At 40.4% G+C, this 23192-nt stretch overlaps 1 protein-coding gene across 6 annotated transcripts in view; it reads left to right on the forward strand.

Annotated features, from left to right (window-relative positions):
- ELAPOR1 (endosome-lysosome associated apoptosis and autophagy regulator 1) overlaps positions 1–23192 on the forward strand; it is a 438781-nt gene that overhangs the window by 387001 nt on the left and 28588 nt on the right. For all 6 annotated transcript variants that reach the window (XM_056557720.1, XM_056557717.1, XM_056557718.1 and 3 more), the window contains 2 exons: positions 18331–18457; positions 19458–19636. In XM_056557720.1, the coding sequence (XP_056413695.1) occupies positions 18331–18457; positions 19458–19636 (306 nt within the window). The remainder of the gene's footprint in view (positions 1–18330; positions 18458–19457; positions 19637–23192) is intronic.

Here is a 23192-nt window from a genome sequence, read left to right on the forward strand (position 1 = left end):
CAACACATGTTGGAAACGATGGCTGGTCAGGGTACATCTCACGGCCACATGAGCGCTGTGGGGGCTGAACTGGAAGAGGAGGAGGGGAGGGACACAGTGGAGCACAGTTTAGGTTTCGCCAAATGGGTGTTTTTTCTAGTAATCTGACAGGAGAGGAGGATCAGGAGCAGCCAGAGGAGTTAGAGGGTTATGAGGAAGGCGAGACAGTGGACCCAGACACACTTTGGCAGTATGCAGTGGAGATGGAGGCAGGGTGTCCCTCCGAGTCACTTGCACAAATGGCACGATGCATGCTCACTTGCTTGCGTAGTGACAGCCTAATTGTCACCATTCCACCTTATTGGACCCTCGCTACCGCCACAAAATGGGGGCCTTTTTTACACCCACTGAGAGGGAGGACAAAATGACCTACTACAGAGACATCATATGTAGTCAGTTGGCCAATGCCTATCGGCACCATCGTCCATTCTCCCGCAGGTCTGGATAAGGGGGCCCCCTGCGCTTACCTTCCACTGCCATGGCTGCTGGAGAGGGGTGGGTTGGCAGGAGCAGTACCAGCTCCTTCAGCAGCAGCCTGAGTCTACAGTCGCTGATGAGTAGCTTTCTTCACCCTCATAGTGAAGCAGCTCATCAGCAGCAGGTAGGCCTGGAGCAGGACCTGAACCAGCAGGTGGCGGCATACCTTGACATACCTTGGAATCAGGCATGGATCAGCCAGAATTTCCACCCACCAATGCCTGATGCATCAGAGTTGATTGACCATGGTGCCACACCAACACTTCACAAATATGGATAGTGCCAAACAGATTTGAGGCGCTGCTCCCCAGTTACAAACATTCCTCTGCATTAGACCTTTTTTCACCCACCTTCATCACCGGGTGCTGGTATTGCCACCCACTGCACCACTCTGTCTCCGGGTCACTTTCTGGTCTCCTGATGCTGCTGCTGCCACCTACAGACACTATATTGTGAACTACACTAACTTTACAGTCCCTGTAGCATAGTCAAATAAAAAAAAAATCCTGGAATACTCCTTTAACCTCTGAAGGACGAATGTTGTACCTGTGTGCCCTACGCCCGGTCGAGTCTATAACCCGGGGTCACGCTGCCTTACCTGCCTCCTGTGCTTCCGATCGGCAAAGATTTGCACATTTTTGGTCACTTCAGATACCATGAAAAATATCTAAAAAGCTATTGAAAAGTCCCATCAAAACAAAAATGGTACCGATAAAAACTACAAATCAAAAACTTTGTGAAAAAAAGTTAATAAAGATCATTTAACCCCTTCCCTAATGAAAGTAAGAATCGCCCTCCTTCCCCCCCCCCCCCCCCCCCAAAAAAAAAAAAAAAACTGTGTAAATAAAAAGAAAAATAAACATGTGGTATGGTATCACCACATGCGGAAATGTCCCAACTATAAAAATATATAGTGATTTAAACCGCACGGTCAATGGCGTACGCGCAAAAAAATTCCAAAGTCCAAAATAGTGTATTTTTGGTCACTTTTTATATTATGAAAAAATTTATAAAAAGCGATCAAAAAGTCCGATCAATACAAAAATGGTACAGCTAAAAACTTCAGATGACATCGCAAAAAATTAGCCCTCATACCACCCCGTACGGGGGAAAATAAAGTTATAGGTCAAAAGATGCCAATTTTAAACATTAATTTTCGTGCAAGTCATTATGATTTTTTTCCAGAAGTAAGACAAAATCAAACCTAAATAAGTAGGGTATCATTTTAGTCGTATGAACCTACAGAATAGAGAAAAGGTGTTGAGCCCCCAAAAGTTACAAAATGGCATTTTTTCTTAAATTTCGTTAAATAATGAATTTTTTTTCCGTTTCGCTGTGGATTTTTTGGTAAAATGACTAATGTCACTGCAAAGTAGAATTGGTGGTGCAAAAAATAAGCCATAATATGGAATTTTAGGTGCAAAATTGAAAGGGTTATGATTTTTAAAAGATAAGGAGGAAAAAACGAAAGTGCAAAAACTGAAAAAGGGGTTAAAGACTATATTGGCAATATCTCCAAACAGTTGTAGTGATTTTCACCCAGTAAGAAGCATATAAATCACTATCACCCAGACTATCTATCTGGATATTCAGGTTAGTGGGGGTGACCCTGCTGTCAGTTTCCCTAAAAAAATGAATCTTTCACCTACAAATCCTCTATATAACTGTTAGCATGGTTATGTAGTACTGGTAACTATAAGTGTATATGAGATACCTGTAATTAGCTTGTCCATGGCCCTAACACCGAAAAGTCAAAAAGGTATGTCCGTTTCCTAGCCTGCAACACCTCTTCCCACTGACCTCTTCTACCCTCTTTGCCCCTCTCCTATGACTTCTAGCCAGGACTCTTAAAGCCTTGGTGAAATTTGTGTCTGCTGTCTTCAGCATTAGCTTCACTATCTCATCTTTTTGTGTCTGTGCTCCAAGAGCCCTCACTGTCAATTATAGAAGGAGAGGGAAGTGGAAGCAAATGTTGACTCTTAAAATACATAGAAGCATTTTTCTTTTCATTATTGGGGACAAGAATATGCTAATTACAGGTATCTTTACTCTCATTGTTACCAGTGCTACTTATTAGTGCTAGATGCTATAAAGAGAATTTCTAGGTGACAGATTCCCTTGATATATATAGAATGAGATTTTGTGCTGGGACTTGTGTGGTGTGGGGTGAGGGTAATGTGCAAATTAAAGGGTACCTTTCATCAAAAAAAAACTTTTGATATATTATTAATCTATAATATATCAAAAGTTTTTTTTGGATGAAAGGTACCCTTTAATTTGCACATTACCCTCACCCCACACCACACAAGTCCCAGCACAAAATCTCATTCTATATATATCAAGGGAATCTGTCACCTAGTAATTCTCTTTATAGCATCTAGCACTGTTAAGTAGCACTGGTAACAATGAGAGTAAAGATACCTGTAATTGGCATATTCTTGGCCCCAATAATGAAAAGAAAAATGCTTTTATGTATTTTACAGATTAATGTATGCAGAATAACTTTCCAATAGCATGTTATTAAAAAATATGCTTCTTTCTATTACATTTTCCACTTTGAAAAAATGACCACTAGGGGTCTCCCTACCAGTCCTTTCTTATAGATTTCAGACTCATGCTGGAGTCCTAAATCTCAGACTGCAGCCGGGTTGCATTTTAAACTCATCGGTCCACAGAACACTGGCAGTGAGCAGTGTTGAGTTTGTCTGTGTTCCGGCAGCAGTTTGAGGTTTAGGACTCCTGCATGAGCCTGAAATCGGAAAATGACCACTAGTCCTTTTTTTTTTATTTTTTTTATTTTTTATAGATTTCAGGCTCATGCAGGGGTCCTAAACCTCAAACTGCTGCCGGAACACAGACAAACTCAACACTGCTCACTGCCAGTGTTCTGTGGACCGATGAGTTTAAAATGCAACCCGGCTGCAGTCTGAGATTTAGGACTCCAGCATGAGTCTGAAATCTATAAGAAAGGACTGGTAGGGAGACCCCTAGTGGTCATTTTTTCAAAGTGGAAAATGTAATAGAAAGAAGCATATTTTTTAATAACATGCTATTGGAAAGTTATTCTGCATACATTAATCTATAATATATCAAAAGGTTTGTTGATTAAAGGTACCCTTTAACCTTTTTGTGATGCCAGGGCACGGTTAGCTTATACACCATCCGAGGTTGAGGCAGCTTCTTCTGTGCCAGGCACAGGGCAATTAAATCTCTGATGCAAGGTTACAGATAACTGGCTTTACTGAGGCAGCAAAGATGGTAAAATCTGTTACAGCTCGGATTGGTACAATGGAAGGTGCAGGATAAAATTTGGAAGCCTGTCGCCTTGCTGGGACTTGTAGTTGTTTAAATTGTGCTGTATATGACTGACTTGCTGTATGGCAACCCACGTTGACTTTAGTGACTGACTTGAGTCCCCAGGACTTTAGTGCCTACCGCAAGGCTTTGACATTCACCTGAGCGCAGAGGATGTGCTTTGAAAGAAATGCGTGGTTGCAGGATTAGACTTGTTAGAGAGCGGTGTTCTGAGGAGACCTCAATCTATCTCTCTCTCTCTCTCTCTCTCTCTCTCTCTCTCTCTCTCTCTCTCTCTCTCTCTCTCTCTCTCTCTCTCTCTCTCTCTCTCTCTCTCTCTCTCTCTCTCTCTCTCTCTCTCTTCAGACTTCCTCCAGGCTGTACCTCAGCTCACAGCAGGTGTCTTAGCAGTGTACTTTACTGTGTAAGAACTGAAACTAAACTGGCTAGCTAACTTCTCCTACCCTATATATGGGTCAAGTTTGGAACATTCCCATTGGGCAGATAGGTCACATGGTTTACCTCATGCACACTCCCCTAACAGGTTTTAACAGGCTTAAAGCAACAGGTACATAGAAAATTCCAATACAGTGGGGTTCAAAAGTTTGGGCACCCCAGGTAAAAATGTGTATTAAAGAAAAGGCATCAAATTACATATTAGACATTCTTATATTATGTCAACAAAAGTTAGATTTTATTTCCATCATTTTACCTTTCAAAATAACAGAAAAAAAATGGCGTCTGCAGTGTCATGGATTGTTCTCAATCATCATCTGGGAAGACCAGGTGATGTCAATCTCAAAGGTTTTAAATGCCCAGACTCATCGGACCTTGCCCCAACAATAAGCACCATGGGTTCTTCTAAGCAGTTGTCTAGAAATCTGAAACTGAAAATAGTTGACGCTCACAAAGCTGGAGAAAGCTATAAGATAGCAAAACGTTTTCAGATGTCAATATCCTCTGTTCGAAATGTAATTAAGAAATGGCAGTCATCAGGAACAGTGGAAATTAAAGCAAGATCTGGAAGACCAAGAAAAATATCAGACAGAACAGCCCGCAGGATTGTGAGAAAAACTATTCAAAACTCACGTTTGACTGCACAATCCCTCCAGAAAGATCTGGTAGACACTGGAGTAGTGGTACACTATTCTACTATAAAGAGATACTTGTACAAATATGGTCTTCATGGAAGAGTCATCAGAAGAAAACCTCTTCTACGTCCTCACCACAAAAATCAGCGTTTGAACTTTGCAAATGAACATATAGACAAGCCTGATGCATTTTGGAAACAAGTTCTGTGGACCGATGAGTTTAAAATGCAACTTTTTGGCCAGCATGAGCAAAGGTACGTTTGGAGAAGAAGGGGAACAGAATTTAATGAAAAGAACCTCTATCCAAATGTTAAGCATGGGGGTGGATCAATCATGATTTGGGGTTGTATTGCAGCCAGTGGCACAGGGAACATCTCATGAGTAGAAGGAAAAGTGGATTCAATGGATAGACCTTAAAAGAGCAGTGCGTGACAGACAGCCCAGAAATCTCAAAGAACTGGAAGACTTTTGTAAGGAAGAATGGGCAAAGATACCTCAAACAAGAATTTAAAGACTTTTGGCTGGCTACAAAAAGTGTTTACAAGCTGTGATACTTGCCAAAGGGGGCAGTACAAGATATTAACTTTGCGGGGTGCCCAAACTTTTGCAGATGCCATTTTTTTTGTTTTCTGTTATTTTGAAAGTGTAAATGATGGAAATAAAATCTAACTTTTGTTGACATATTCTAAGAATGTATAATCTGTAATTTGATGCCTTTTGGAGATTTTTCCATCTTTCTTTCCTTGGCTTCTTTATGCACATTAAAAAATTTTTTACCTGGGGTGCCCAAACTTTTGATCCCCACTGTACATTAACCATAGCATAACATTATTGTATATAGAGTCCTGAGTAGTGTGGGCCAAAGAGGGACACTGAAGGCAACATTTGCAGGATACTATATTTTGTATTGGGTCGCCACACTTGTTCGACTGGCTCCTCTTCCGAAAAAGAAGAGGAATAGTTGATAAATGTCACTGTAGTAAACTGGCTCAATATATTCAACAATAGGGGATGTTTAATTGTAGAATCTTTCTAGGTAATTGGCAATAATTGATGAAATAGGAAACACAACAAAACTAACAACTGAGAAATGCAGTGGATATGAAAAGTCTACACACCCCTGTTAAAATGCCAGGCTCTTGTGATGTTCAAGAATGAGAAAAAAATTTATATGACCATGATATGATTGATATGTGAGCAATTCAATTGCAAAACAAACTGAAATCTTTGAGGGGAAAAGAAAAAATAACTTACTATAACCTGGTGGCATAACTGTGCACATCCTTAAACTAATACTTTCCTGTAATAAAATCAAAAGGTGCTTTAACAATCAAGGTTTTGTGCTAAAATTGCCTGGTATACCTGTTCATACTTACCTCCATCCTGACTAAGGCCCCAGTTCCAGCTAAAGTAAATAGCCCAAAAGCTGCCATGGGTATGATGTTCTTTTGTTCATGTGGTGTGTTGTTTTTGTGCCAAACATACTATTTGCAATTATGGGCAAAAAGTTTAACCTTTGTTTTTGGCGGGTTTGAATGTTTTCCTTTTTAAGAAAAGACTTCCTTCTTGCCCCCATACCCCACAGCCTATTCATATGAAGAATATGGGAGATTGTTGTCACACAGCCAGTACTTGACATAAATTCCTGCAGTTTCTTTAATGTTGCAGTAGGCCTCTTGGAAGCCATACTGGGCAGTTTTCTTCTCATCTTTTCATGAAGGGACATCCAGTTTTTGGTTCTTGCCCCTCAAAGATTTTAGTTTGTTTTGCAACAGAATTGCTCACACTATAGGTCACATTAAAGGTGAGAAAAGTTCTCACATTTTTTTGTCTCATTCTTTAACATCCCAAGAACCTGTTGTTATTTTTTAGATTTTTTTTTTTTACTGGTGTATGTATACATTTTACATACACTGTACTCACTGTATTTATCTACACACATTCCACACAACTACCTTGGTTTTGCACCTACACAGAAGTAAGAGTAGAACATGGACTGCATAAGGAGAAAGGAGGGAGAGAGGTAAACTGCAGCTGCAACCATAATATAAAATCATACTGGGGATGTGGGACAGTGTTGAATATGGCATGGTGTAAAGGACTCCTTAATTACCATCCTGCCAGCCCAAAAAAAGTGGTAAACAGTCACCCTAGCATGGTGGCACACTTGATGAAGTAGTAATGGCTTAATGGCAGCTTAGAATTTAATATATTTAAATTAAAGGGGTATTCCAGGCAAACACTTTTTTATATATATATATATATATATATATATAATCATATATATCATATATATCAACTGGCTCTGGAAAGTTAAACAGATTTGTAAATTACTTCTATTAAAAAATCTTAATCCTTCCAATCGTTATTAGCTTCTGAGGTTTTCTGTCTAACTGCTCAATGATGATGCCACGTCCCGGGAGCTGTGCATGATGGGAAAATATCCCCATAGGAGCTGCACAGCTCCTGGGACGTGAGTCATCAGAAAGCAGTTTGACAGAAAATAGCAACTCAACTTCAGAAGCTAATAACTATTGGAAGGATTAAGATTTTTTTAATAGAAGTAATCTACAAATCTGTTTAACTTTCCGGAGCCAGTTGATATATAAAAAAAAGTTTTGGCCTGGAATACCCCTTTAAAAAATACCAGTCAGATCCAACACAAAAACATTTTTTTTTAATATATCACTCAGTACCTAATCCTGACCATGTACATCTATTTTGTATGTGTCTAGCACCTTTATTTATTTTTTAATTACACTTTTAATTTAGCTCACTAGTCTGAATTACTCTCAAAGGGAGGAGGCGTGGAGGTCTCCGCCCCCTCCCTCAGTATGCTGTCTTCTCACATCTCCCCTAGCATTAGCAAAACTACAACTCCCAGCTTGTCCTCACTCACAGTAGCGGGACACGCTGGCAGTGGGAGGATTTTTTTCTCCAGCTGTGAGTCCAGCTGTCAATCAAGAAAGTGTGTCCATGACATAGGTGATGATGCATGGACACAGAAGGACTAGTATGTGTCCAAGCAGACAGGGGGGGCAGTTGTTTGACTGGCTTTTTTCAGTATGAAATGCTGAAAATTCACTAATGAAATTTACTAGTTAAAGAAGGGTATGGTCTTTATGTAATGCTCTGGCCATTTTCAAGAATTATTTAACCATGTGTTAGGAGATATGCTTTTGCAGCGTGTAGTAGTATACCTATGACATCCTAATACACTCACTATCCTTGGAGGTCTAAAAAGGGAATGTCAGGATATTACAAAAGGTTGCATGAGAATAGTCTGAAAAAATGGTAATTCCACCAAACCCAAGTCTCTTTCCTAGGGTATGCGATTTCTATGAAAGGGTTTGCGATACCCACAGAAGGTATTAGCAGTACTGCAATGTCTTTGTCAAGCTACATAGCGAACTACAACAGGAAATTCATATGGGTCTTTTTGTTTGTATTAAAACCATTAACACGAATGTTTGGTCCCCTTAAAGCTGCCTTTGCCAAAGCTCCCATCCTGGTTCATCTGAACCCAGCTCCCCAGTTCATACTTGAAGTTGATGCACCTAAGACTGAAGTAGGCACCCACCTATCTTAATATCCCACCTTGGAGAGTGCATTACATCTTTGCAAATTTTTATCCAAGAAAAATTGTGGACTGCAACTCTGAAATCGGGGATAGCTGTAATTTTGTCTCACAATGAGTTGCAGCACTTGCTTAAAAATGCTACATACCTATTCTAATACTTATGGACCACAGAGTGTCACCCCTCAAAGCTCTACTCCTCCCATAAAGGCTAGTAAAAGGTGCTTTGTGCCTGAAAACTCCTGCTACGTATGTAGCATTATTCCAAAGCATCAAGGCATCCCACAAAAAAAAAATTTTTGTGTGGACATGGGCAATGAAATATTAAGATAATTTGTAACATTTGCCCCTCCGCTAATGTTTAACCCCTTAACGATGCAGGACGTAAATGTACGTCCTGGTGAGCTGGTACTTAACGCACCAGGACGTACATTTACGTCCTATGCATAACCGCGAACATTGGAGCGACGCTCGTGTCATGCGCGGCAGATCCCGGCTGCTGAAAGCAGCCAGGGACCCACCAGTAATGGCGGAGATCCGCGATTGCGCAGATGTCCACCATTAACCACTCAGATGTCGTGATCAATACAGATCACGGCATCTGCAGCATTGCGGACACTAAAATGGATGAGCCCTCATACCGCTGCTTATATGGAAAAATTGAAAAGTTATAGGTCTTCAAAATAGGGGGATTTTAAACGTACTAATTTGGTTAAACAGTTTGCGATTTTTTTTAAGCGCAACAGTAATAGGAAAGTATGCTATCATGGGTATCCTTTTAATCGTATTGACCGAAAGAATAAAGAACACTTGTCATTTTTACCATAAATTGTACGGCGTGAAAACGAAACCTTCCAAAATTTTCAAAATTGTGGTTTTCTTTTGAATTTCCCCACACAAATAGTATTTTTTTTGGTTGCGCCATACATTTTATGGTAACGTAAGTGATTGCATTACAACTGACAACTGGTCGCGCAAATAAATAAGCCCTCATACTAGTCTGTGGATGAAAATCTAAAAGAGTTATAATTTTTTGAAGGCGAGGAGGAAAAAACGAAAATTACGAAAATTTGTTTTTCAAATAAAATAATGTAAGCAGAAATAAACAAAACATATTTGGTATTGCCAGGAGAATAACGTAAATGTAAAAATACCAAAGTCCATAATTGACAGATTTTTGGGGTAATTTGTTATGCCAAATAAAAATGAATAAAGAGTGTCCCATCAAAACAAAAAATGGTACCGATAAAAATTACAGATTGCAATGCAAAAAATAGTCCTTAAAAAGCCCTGTATATGTAAAAAAAAAAAAAATTATATCTGTCAAAAGACAATTTTGAGCATACTATAAAGTTAAATAAAACCTATATAAATTGGGTATATTTGTAATTGTATTGAACTTTAGAATAAAAAACTAAATCATTTTAACTGTAAACTGCACTGTGTAACAAACAAAACCCCTCCCCCCAAAGAAATTTGCAAAACTGTTTTGTTTATTTCAATATCGCCCCACAAATTTTATTTTATTTTTTATTTTGTGATAAAATTTTATTACAAAATATAATTGAGCATGCTCAAAACAAGCCCTCATGGATTGTTGTACAGGACTGGTGCCTGGCAAATGTGGTGCCAATACTCAAAAAGGGTTATAAAGTGATCCTGGAAACTATAGGCCTGTAGGTTGAACACCTATTGCGGGTAAAACATTATGATACTGGGGCTACGATATATGTAAATTGGTTAGCAACTGGCTTAGTGACAGGAAGCAGAATGTGGTTATTAATGGAACTTACTCTGGTTGGGTCACAGTTACAAATGGGGTACCACAGGGGGTAAGTACTAGGTACACTTCTTTTCACAATGTTTATTACAGGAGAAGTCTGGCAAAAAATGTATTTCACCTTATCCCCAGGCTGCATGATTAAAAATATTATCAGTGACAGTCATTTCTATGGTATAAACCTATGAATGCTACTGCACACCTGTTTGTATTCAGTACTGTATTTAGTAGAGAAAAATAGAGGCCTGATACAGGATTCCTAAGTGAAGAGCAGAGTCAGTGTTTGTTAGCTCTTTAGGTAATTCAAGCTACCAACTGCAGTATAAACGATAATTCAGCAAGCAAGAAGTTAATTGGCGAGTCACATAGTTCCTAGAAGCATCTGTGAACCCTAAAGCATTCTTTAATGAGCTTTGCACTAAATGCTTAGCTGTCCCTGTTTATTCTGCAAGTCCTTGAGTGAAATTGAACTAGCTGTTGTAACCCTGCATCTTTGAAAGTTATTGCCTCAGCACTTGGACCAGGAAGCTGGCCCTTGGAGTGTGTATAGTTAACACTACGCTGTCGTCACAAACTCTTCTTTAGTCTCAGCACCCCACCAGTGCCAGATACATAGCATTACCTCAAGGAGCCTAGCTTATATGTGTAGTAGTAATAATGCATTTATTGATATTGTGGCAATCAGATGGAGATCAAGAAAGGTGGTTTGTAAACAATGAGAAAGGGTGAATGTCAGATTACAGTGATTGGTGTTGAGATATAGAGAAAAATTATATACAGCCACCACTATGGGCCTGGGTGGGGCTGGAATAATATTTTTGTGAACCTCGGGGAGAGAATGAAAAATAGAGATAACTGGGCCTGGACTACAAGGTATTAAGCCTCTTAGGGGTTGGTGAGGAGACCGTGGATGGGGTACGGGGGGTGGCTGAGGAGACTAAGGATATGGGGATGAAGGGGTCTTCATCAAAACCTGTGTAGAGGAAAAGTGATGCAATTGCCCATAGCAACCAAATTGCTTAATTTTTCACAGGCCTCTTTAAAAATGAAAGAAGCAATCTGGTTGTTATGGGCAACTGCACCCCTCTTCCTCTACACAGGTTTTGATAAATCTCTCCCCATGTGTGTATGTATGTGTATGATAGATGTACGTATGATTTGTGTATGATAGATGTATGTATAATTGATGTGTGTGTTTGATAGATGTGTGTATGTATGACAGGTGTGTATGTATGATAGATGCATGTATGATGGATATGTATGATACATGTGTGTGTTTAATAGATCACACAGCTATTATACATACACAATTCTATTGTACATAAATCTATCATGCATACATCTGTCATACACACACATCCATCATACATACACACATCTATCATACATACATCTATCTATCATACACACATCTATCGTGCATAGATATACTAATCTATTACACACATCTATAATACATGCATAAATCTGTCATACTTGCACACATCTATCATTCATACACCAGTCATATACACATCCATACTTATACTGTACATCAATGTGGAGGGGTGGGTGGGGCACCAGGGGGTACGGGTCTGCCTGGTGCAGCATAAACTAAAATATACCACTTATAGGTTGGAGAATATTGGTTTAGATTGGTGTTAGATTTGTTTAGATTGCATAACTACAACTCCTATCATTTTCTAACAGCCTTCTGGAGCAGGACTTCGGGGCCTAGGGTAGGGAGGCAGAGAAGCCTGTAGAGGACTTAGGGGGTCTGGAGAGGGGGGCAGAGGAGCATGGAGAGGACTTAGGGGTGGGGGGTGGTTGGAACAAGGAAGCTGGGAGGAAGACTTTAGGGGTCTGGGGGGGGACAGGGGTCTGGAGGAGGACAGTGCAGGGGTGGTTTTCTATTCAGGGGGCACAGTGTCCGGCACTATTCTATTCAGGGGGTATAGTGTATGGCATGGTTATATCAGGGGGCATAGTGTCTGGCAGGATTATTTTCAGGGGGCACAGTGCATGGCAGTATTATATTCAGGGGGCACATTGTGTGGCAGTATAATATTCAGAAGGCAGAGTATTTGTCGGGGTTATAATGATTATTATCTTCATATAGAGGATGAGTATCTGCTAACACAGTGAGGAACTAATAATGTCCAGACATCAAACTACCCGCATATTGTACGTTGGTTTCGGCATATAACACGCCGCAAGGAGATACACAATCTTTCCCTGCACAGCTCTCTTGGGCGCCCTCTCTGATGCCGACATCAGCACAAGTATAATGCAGCATTTCAGTATATGGATCTTTAAAATACTTACGATACAAAAATGTCAAACCCCTTCCCGACCCAAGATTAACCCCTTCATGACCATTGATATACATGTACGTCATGGGTCGGGTGGGGGGAATATGGTGTAGGCCAGCGAGTCGGGTCCACATCATAACCGGCAGATGCCCACTGCTATCAGTAGCTGACATCTGCCGGTAATGACGGACAGGGGAGACGATGGGTTGCTGGGGAAGCCTGAGTCCTTACTGAGTCCTCTGCGTTTTCCACAGCTCTGTGATTGCTTAAAGGGGTACTCTGGCCCTAACACATCTTATCCCCTATCCAAAGGATAGGGGATAAGATGCCTGATCGCGGGGTCCCGCCGCTGGGGACCCCGCAATCTTTCATGCAGCACCCCTTTATCATCAGCCTCCGGAGCGAACATCGCTCCGAGTCTGATGAATCACGATCACGGGGCCGGTGTATCGTGACGACACGGCTCCGCCCCTGTGTGACGTCACGCTCCACCCTCTGCATTAAAGATTGCGGGGGTCCCCAGCAGCAGGACCCCCGTGATCAGTTATCTTATCCCATATCCTTTGGATATGGGATAAGATGTGTAAGGGCCGGAGTAGCCCTTTAAGGCTGCATTAGCAATCGAGCACAGATCAATGTAATGCAATAGCATTACCCTCTAAGGATGGCTTTTGATAGGCCCCTAGGAGGGCCAAAAAATGTGTAGTGAAAAAAAGAAAGGGTTTTAAAAATATTTTTAAAAATTCCCAAAAATTTAAAATCACTTCTTTTCCCATTTTTTTAAATTAAAACACTGTAAAATGTGTCCAAATTATTGAATAATGAAGTTACTGATCCTGCACAGTGAACAGCATAAACAAACAAAAAATTCCAAATGCCAAAATTGCTGAGTTTTGGTCACATCAAATCCCAGAAAAATGGAATAAGTGATCAAACAACCAAACCTACATGAGCATGGTACCACTAAAAACTACAGCTCATGACACAAGAAATAAACCCTAATACAATTCCGTAGGTGGAAAAATAAAAAAGTTGTAGGGGTTAGAACACAGCAATGAACAAAGGTTTTTTTCCCCAAGTTTCCGAGTCATTTATTATTTTTTACACAGATTTGAGGGTGTGTGTTCTATGCCAATAAATACGGTATTTAGGAAAAGTAATGATTTGTTCCACCTTCAGTTTCACAAATAACGTCCGAATACTACTGCAAGCAAAACACAGTGTTTGTACATGCACTCAGCTTTCAGCATCCCTTCCCTTTCCCCAAATCTCCCCTCTTTCCTACCGTGCCATGTTGACGGCATCCTTCCTCCTCTCTGTAAAGCGATGGCTGACTGCCCAACACCCCATTAGCGGGCTAGTGCTTTTCCACGTGCGGCCAAGTCCATTTTAGTATAGAAGGGCACAAGGTAAGGTCTGGTAGGGCCAGCAGATAAGCCTGGTTGTTCATTTTAGGGAAACTAACGCGCATGCATGGGTGTGTCAGAGTCCGCTATTGGAAGTGTCCGCTAGTGTCTGCAAATACACCCATAGTCTTATGGGACTATGCCGGAGGATGAAAAAACTCCCCATTATTGGGAGGTGACTGCTGTTGAGAGGTGTCCGCAAAGGGAGATTTTACTGTAATGCTTCAATGGTGCACCCTGTGTCTTATGTAATGCCCAACAGTTCCCCATATAGTATTATGCCCCTGTGCCTCCATACAGAAATAAAAGCCCCCTCTGTGCCCCCTTATACATTAATATTGCCCCTTGTGCCCCTAATACATTAACCATTCTCCCCTGTGCCCCTTAATACATTAAAAATGCCCCCCTCATACATTAATAATGCCCCCTGTGGCCCTCTCATATATTAATAATGCCTCTTGTCCCTTCATAAACCAATAATGCCCGTGTGCCCCCCTCATATGTCCAATAATATATACCACACACTACCTATGCTTCTCTATAAAACCCAACTACTGTCTAACCCCTTCATGTTTCACCACATAAGTGGCATTATCATCAACAACAACAAATGGGGACAACATTCGCAGCACCGTTGACATACATGAAGCACTACTAGTCCCAGCAGACAACCCCTTGGGTCACCACAGAATGTGTCATCAAAAGTGACCCACAATTTAAATCACATTTTTTATGTTAACCAATTTTTTTAAAATAATTTTTGATGATGGTTTTGCAATTTTCATTCTGGCCAACAGGGCTAAAAATAAGCTGAGACTTCCTGCCCTGTACAGATCATTTCCCAGTAATGCCTTTCTCCTCAGGAGCTGAGTAAAAGGTGATACTAGTAGAGAAATAACATGGATCCACTGCCATTCACAGCAGAGATCCCCATTCACCCTTCCTAAAGAATGACTTCTGAAAAGGTCACTCAAAGTGCTCAGTAGCATCTTTAATTCATCTGATTGGAACAGCTTCAGTCTATTGTTTATGGGTCCTGCTGTAAAGCATATCTCTAGATGCTGTGAAACAGTTAAGGCAAGATGGCAGCCCACATAATAATGCACAAAATAGTAAATAAAATTACAATTTCTGATGTGGATTTTCACTTGCATACCACAGATTTTGCAGACTAGGTGTGGGGCTGATCTGCATTCTGACTGCCTGGGGACAATAATTGACAGGTCACTTTTTTCCTCACACACATTTTTAAATCTGTATTAGAAAAATCTGTGCCATGTACACTATGGTGCTGATTCCCATTACAGATAAGATTCTTTATGAAAGAGGAATCTGTACAGATTTTTGTGACAGACATACAACACTCATGACCTTTATGCTGGGTACAAAAAACTGCTTGGTGTGAAGACCATGGGTCAATGTCTTGCTCTTGACACACCTTTAAATAAACACTGAGGGGGAGATTTGTCAAAACTGTCTATGTCCTGCATCAATATAGACCAAACTACAGAGCATTAGGCTGGTCTATTGTGCGCCTAAATTCTGTGCACGGACTTCGAGATTTATGCTTTAGATTGTATCTAAACGTGCTCCAGCATGGTCTGACATTTCAGCGTACTTTCAGCCAATGCGACTTGTTGGTGAAAAGTCGCTTTTGATAAATTCAGCACCAATGCATTTTTCCGTCTAAAATAGACTAGAATGCATCATGTTCTAAAAATCCTCTAAAGCAAAAGTCGCAAAAAAGTCACACATATTTAGACTGTGATTTTCTGTGCGACAAATTTAGACAGGAAAAAACAGTCTAAATCCTTTGATAAATCTCCCCCTGTATGTTTGGGAGAGTAGGGGATTAGCACCAATTTTTGTAAGTAATTCCTTTTCGTAATGCTGTTCACCACACTATAATCCAATGTTATGGGTTTACTGCGAGTAATTAGCCTGTCAGTTTCCCTTAACGGGGTACTTCGCCCCTAGACATCTTATTCCCCTATCCAAAGGATAGGGGATAAGATGTCAGATCGCCGCGGTCCCGCTGCTGGGGAGCCCCAGGATCCCCGGGATCCCCGCTGCGGAACCGCGCTATCATTACAGCACAGAGCGAGTTCGCTCTGTGCGTAATGACGGGCGATACAGGGGACGGAGCAGCGTGACGTCATGGCTCCGCCCCTCATGACATCACGGCCCGTCCCCTTAATGCAAGTCTATGGCAGGGGGCGTGACAACTGCCACGCCCCCTCCCATAGACTTGTATTGAAAGGGGTTGGCCGTGACGTCACGAGGGGCGGAGCCGTGACGTAACGATGCTCCGGCCCCTGTATTGCCCGTCATTACGTGCAGAGCGAACTCTCTCTGTGCTGTAATGATAGCGCGGTACCACAGCGGGGATCCCCAGCAGTGGGACCACGGCGATCTGACATCTTATCCCCTATCCTTGGATAGGGGATAAGATGTCTAGGGGTGGCGTACCCCTTTAAGATTAAGTTTCAACTTGTTTTTTTGTCCTGTGTTTTTTGGCTTGAAAAAAACGCCAGTGCAGTTTCTTGCGGCTGGCGTTATTTCTGGCATTTTTTAATTAGTGTGGAAATTGCATTTTTGGCCCCATTGGCGTTTGTATTTTTGGTACCCAAAATTAGTTGGATACAAAAAAAAAAAGGATGCAGTAGTGATGGACAAAAATTTATTTAACGAAATTAGCATTTGTTATAACAAAATTTTAATACATTTTTAATAGTGTGTGTTTCTTTTCTCTCTCTCTATTTTTAATATTTTTTAGGTAGTACTACTACTCCCAGCATGGAACAGACTGTTCCATGATGGGAGTAGTAGTACCTGTACTAATAGACATATCGCCCCGGGTGTCAGTCGTGAGATGTGGAGCGCTCGCATCTCTGCACTATATTCCGGCCAGTGATGTGAATAGAACATCACTCATTCATATTCTCCGCCCAGAGTGGGGATTGGCCGGATGGTTACAGCCAATCACAGCTCTCAGAGGGAAATATGAACGAGTGAGTGGCTGGCCGGAGTATAGTGCAGAGACGCGAGCGCTGTATAGAGCTGTTCCGCATCTCTACTATAGACAGGACGATCGCAGCGGGTGTCAGTAGTATTACCCACTGTGATCTGTTCTTACCTGCAGGTACTACTACTCCCAACATGGAGTACACTCTGCTCCATGCTGGGAGCTGTAGTACCTGCATTAATAGACAGATCGCAGTGAGTGTAACTTCTAACACCTGTTGCGATCTCTCTATTAATGCAGGTACTACAGCTCCCAGCATGGAGCAGAGTGTGCTCCATGTTGGGAGTAGTAGTACCTGCAGTTAAGGAAAGATCACAGCGGATGTCACTCCTGACACCCGCTCTGAACCTCCTGTATAATGTTTAGATGCGGACGGCCGCTCTTCTATGGTCCCCTGCACTGACGTGTATATATACACATATATATACATTCATATTTCCACAGAGTTGTGATTGGCTGGAACCATCTGGCCAATCACAGTCTCTGTGGGAAATATGAATAGGTGTATATATACGGTAGTGCAGGGGACCATAGAAGAGCGTCCGGCCACATCTATACATTATACAGAAGGTTCGCATTGGGCAATCTTTCAATTAGTACAGGTACTACTACTCCCATCATGGAACAGTGTGTTCCATGATGGGAGTAGTAGTACTACCTAAAAAAATGTAAACAATAAAGAAAAAAAAGTGAATAACACACACACACACACTACATTTTTATGATTGCTGGCTACATTTTTAGGTCCCTGCCCGCACACATAAATTGATCACTGTTTAAAAATTAATAAAAAATTAGTAATAAAAAAGATACATTTCATTAGATACAGTAGTAATGGAAAAAAATAGTATCTGTTTTATTTTTTATTTTTTTATGGTACTCTACGAAATTTTATTAAAAAGGTATCTCCATCACTTTTTTGGATTGCTAAAGTCCAAAAGAGAATAAAAACCGCCTGAAAGAAATGCCAGTTAAAACCTACATGGCGATTTTCTTGGCGTTATTTTACTTCTATGGGAGAAAAACACCACGATTTCAGGGAAAAAATGCAAGTGGCTCAACATGCTGCGATTTTGCAAAACCGCCAAGGAGCTGAAAAATGCCAAAAAGGAGTGAAAAAATTCCAAAGGGATAAAAAAAAAAATGCCAAACTGAAAAACGCAAAGTAGAAAAATTATTTAGCGATTTCTCATTGATTTACAGCTAACATCTGTCCGCAGTTTTTTTGTCGAAAATTGGCGTTTTTCAACAACAAAAAAAGTAGAAACTTAGCCTTAGGGTCCTGCTGCTACTTTCTGATTCAACACTAAATAAATAAAAATAATTTATAATATTATTTTCTTGTTACAGTAACTGCCCAGAAGGAACCTGTGATGGGTGTGTGTTTCATTTTCTGTGGGAGACAGAACAGGCATGTCCTCTCTGCACTGAAAATGATTTCCATATCATCACAAGTGCATGCCAACATGGTGTCCAGGTATTTAAGAATTTCTTTTTATTTTTTTTTGTGGAAATAGCTGTGGTGTTTAAAGGTCCTCTGTAGTGTTTAGTGGTATTTTTGTCCATAACTGTGTTTTGGATCTAATCCTGTTATTTAGCAGATAAATCTTTTTAAATGAGAATCAAATACTGACAAATACACTTAATGTGAACTTAGTCTTCTGGTGTATTCACACCTACAGTGTCCTACGCAGATTTGATGCGCAGGATTTTCTGCTGCAGATTTCAGTGTAAACTAAATGACTGAGCACAGCTTCTAATCTGCAGTTACAAATCCTGCGCATCGAATCTGCGCAGAATACTGAACGTGTTAATAGACCCTTAAGCTTTATTTTTTAGTTATTTTAAAAGTGATTAGAAATGTTTAGTATCACTGGTATTTAGGTCAAAATATGACAGAACTAAGGGCATTAAGCATAGTAACCCAATGGCACCCTGCAAGTGTGATGTAGGGCTGACAGAGGGAGTGTCTAAGGGGGTTAAATAGCAGGGATTAGTGTTTTCTCTGGAGCTGACTGTTAGGCTAGGTTCAGACTACGGAATTTCCGACAGAAATTCAGACGTAAAATTTCCGTCCGAAATTCCGCTTGCTAAAATGTCTAGTGTAGTGAATGGGTTTCCGTTCACAAATTTACACTTCGGAATTTGTGAAAATGCGCTTAGAAAATCCACTTAGAAATTTCCGCCTGAAGAATGGCGTTGCTCTTTCTTTAGGCAGAAATCCGTGCGGAACACATTGCAGTCTATTGGAGACTGCAGTGTCCGCGTGGTCCTAGTGCCGACTGATTCAGCCGGCGCTGGCCGCACTCGGAATCTCCCGGCTGAAATTTTCTGCCTGGAGATTCCGTAGTCTGAACCTAGCCTTACAACAGTCATGCACCTGGGCTCCCACTTTAATGGTCTGGACACAACATATCACATTCTGTATATTATTACATTACATCTATTAATTTTCTTTTTTTTTTTTTTTCTTTCAGAAAACAACCCCTGTTTGGCTTACACCACGACTCTGTGTTAGAGGTATTGATCTTCCACCTCAGACTATTAGTATCTGTAAAACTCCAGATTTCTGGCTGAAGATTGGTGTGATCAGTGGTATTTGTTCTGCACTTTTGCTCACTGTGCTCACTGGTTACTTTTGGAGGAAAAATCAAAAGTAAGTGCCTATTAAATGTTCATATCTATAATCGATAGATAGATAGATAGATAGATAGATAGATAGATAGATAGATAGATAGATATTGATATACACAGTATTGACAAAATCATTGGGACACACATTTAGTTCTATTGCCACAGGTATATAAAATTAAGTACCTACCAATGCTGCCTGCCTTTCAAAACATTTGTGAAAAAATTCCTGTGTGTAACTGTAATAGGATGAAGCAATTGCATTGAGTCAGTTTGTGGAATTTCTTACCTTCTTTTTCATTAACTGTGAGTTGAATTATAGACAAGTGGAAGTGTTCAAGGAACTATAACACAGTAGCAGACCATGTAAAGTTACAAAAAAAGGGTCTTGTTGAGGCACAGAAAAGCATAGAAGTTGCTGACACTCTGCTGAGCCAATAGCTGCAAAGTTCCAAACCACTTCTGCCATTAAATTCAGCACAAGAACTGTGCATTTGGAGCTTCATGACAGCTGAATGCGAGCCTTATCTGGCCAGGCATACCACCACTCATCATTAAAGGGGTTATCCAGGAAAAAAAACTTTTTTTTATATATATATCAACTGGCTCCAGAAAGTTAAACAGATTTGTAAATTACTTCTATTAAAAAAATCCTAATCCTTTCAATACGTATGAGCTTCTGAAGTTAAGGTTATTCTTTTCTGTCTATGTGCTCTCTGATGACACCTGTCTCCGGAAACGCCCAGTTTAGAAGCAAATCCCCATAGCAAACCTCTTCTAAACTGGGCGTTTCCCGAGACATGTGTCATCAGAGAGCAGTTAGACAGAAAAGAACAACCTTAACTTCAGAAGCTCATAGGTACTGAAAGGATTAAGATTTTTTAATAGAAGTAATTTATAAATCTGTTTAACTTTCTGGAGCCTGTTGATATATATATATATATATATATTTAAAAAAAAAGTTTTTTTCCTGGAATACCCCTTTAAACCTGTGGACAGATAAATCCCACTTTACTATCTGGTAGTCTAATGGACAAGTCTGGGTTAGGTGAATAATAGGAGAATATTACATGTCTGACTGTATTTTCCAACTGTAAAGTTTGGAGGAGAAGGGATAATCCTATGGACTTGTTTTTGGCTTATGTCCCTTAGTTCCAGTGAAGGGAAATCTTAATGCTCCAGTATACCAAAACATTTTGGACAACTATATTCTTTCAACCTTGTGGGAACCATTTTGGGAAGCTCCTGTTCCAGCATGACTGTGCTTCAATGCAAGGTCCATAAAGGAATTGTTGAGTGAGTTTGGAGTAGAAGAACTTGACTGGCCCTCAAAGAGCCCTTACCTCAACCCTATCGAACACCTTTAGGCTAGGATTCCACTTTTTTTTTTTGTGCTGTGTTTTTTGGGATAAAAAAAAAACGCCTGAAAAAAACACCTGTGCCAATGTCCTGCGTCTGGCGTTTTTTCTGGAGTTTTTCATTTGTGTGGAAATTGCACCTTGTAGTTTTTTGGTACCCAAAATTTGTTGGGTACCAAAAAAAAAAAAAAAAAAAAAAAAAAGGATGTAGCAGTGAAGGAAATTTTTTTTATTAAATGAAATGTATATATTTTATAACAACATTTTTATTATTTTTTAATAGTGTGTGTTTCCCTTTTTTTCTCTAAATTTTTTACATTTTTTTAGGTAGTACTACTACTCCCAGCATTGAACACACTGTTCCATGATGGGAGTAGTAGTATCTGTACTATAGACATATCGCCCCGGGTATCAGTCCTGACACCCGATGTGAGCGTCCATAATATAGCAGAGATGCGAGCGGCTCTATACAGCGCTCGCATCTCTGCTCTGTACTCCGGCCAGTGATGTGAATAGAACATCACTCATTCATATTTTCCGCCCAGAGCTGTGATTGGCCGGATGGTTGCAGCCAATCATTGCTCCAAGGGAAATATGAATGAGCGAGTGGCCGGAGTACAGAGCAGAGATGCGAGTGCTGTATACAGCTGCTCTGCATCTCTGCTATAGACAGGACGATCGCAGCAGATGTCAGTAGTGATACCCGCTGTGATCTGTTCTTACCTGCAAGTACTACTACTCCCAACATGGAGCACACTCTGCTCCATGCTGGGAGCTGTAGTACTTGCATTAATAGACATATCGCAGTGAGTGTAACTTCTGACACCCGCTGCAATCTGTCTATTAATGCAGGTACTACAGCTCCCAGCATGGAGCAAAGTGTGCTCCATGTTGGGAGTTGTAGTACTTACAGGTAAGGAAAGATGACAGCGGATGTCACTACTGACACCCGCCGTGATCCTCCTGTATAATGTTTAGATGCGGCTGCTCTTCTATGGTCCCCTGCACGGCCGTATATATACACATTTTCATATATCCCACAGAGAGCTGTGATTGGCTGGAACCATCTGGCCAATCACAGCTCTCTGCGGGAAATATTAATATGTGTATATATACGGCAGTGCAGGGGACCATAGAAGAGCGGCCGGCCGCATCTATACATTATACAGGAGGATCGCAACAGCGATCTGTCAATTAGTAGAGGTATTACTACTCCCATCATGGAACAGTGTGTTCCATGCTGGGAGTAGTAGTACTACTACCTAAAAAAAAATTTAAAAATAAAGAAAAAAAGTGAAGAACACACACACACACACACTACATTTTTATTATTGTCGGCTACATTTTTCGATCCCCTCCCGCCCACATAAATTGATCCCTGTTTAAAAAGTAATACAAATTTTGTTGTAAAAAAGATAAATTTCATTAGATACAATTTTTTCCTTCACTACTGTATCTTTTTTTTTAATGGTACCCTACAAAATTTTATTAAAAAAAGGTATCTCCATCACTTTTTTGGATCGCTAAAGTCCAAAAAAGAAAAAAAAACTTCCAGCAAAAATGTCAAAGTGAAAACCCACATATCGTTTTCTTGGCGTTTTTTCACTCCCATAGACTTCTATGGGAGAAAAATGCCACGATTTTGACAAAAAAATCGCCAGTGGCTCAACATGCTGCGATAACCAACGATCTGAAAAACATCAAAAAAGAGTTGAAAAACACCAAGTGGAATAAGAATTTCGCGATTTCTCATTGATTTACAGCTAAAATCTGGCCGCAGCATTTTTTTGGCCGAAAAAACACAATGCGGAAGAATTGGCGTTTTTCTTGGCGTTTTCCCCCCAAAAAAACAAGTGGAATTCCAGCCTTAGGATAACTTAGTAGACATCTCCTGTCCATCATCAGTGTCTGATCTTACAAATGCTCTTCTGAATGAATGGGTAAAAGTTCTAAGCAACACACTTCAAATTTGGTAAAAAGTTTTTACAGATGCATGGAAGCTGTTATAAGTGCAGAGGCAGGGCCAACTCCATATTAATGCTTCTGGATTTACAATGGGATGTCCTATAAGCGGCTGTAGATGTATGTTAAACTTTTGCTCATATAGGGGGAGATTTATCAAAACCAGTGCAGAGAAATTGCTGATCAGTTGCCCATAGCAACCAATCACATTTCTTCTTTCATTTTTGAAAAGGCCTCTGCAAAATAAAAGAAGTGATCTGA

This window comes from Hyla sarda, chromosome 2 (assembly GCF_029499605.1).
Source record: "Hyla sarda isolate aHylSar1 chromosome 2, aHylSar1.hap1, whole genome shotgun sequence".
Taxonomy (NCBI): Eukaryota; Metazoa; Chordata; class Amphibia; order Anura; family Hylidae; genus Hyla; species Hyla sarda.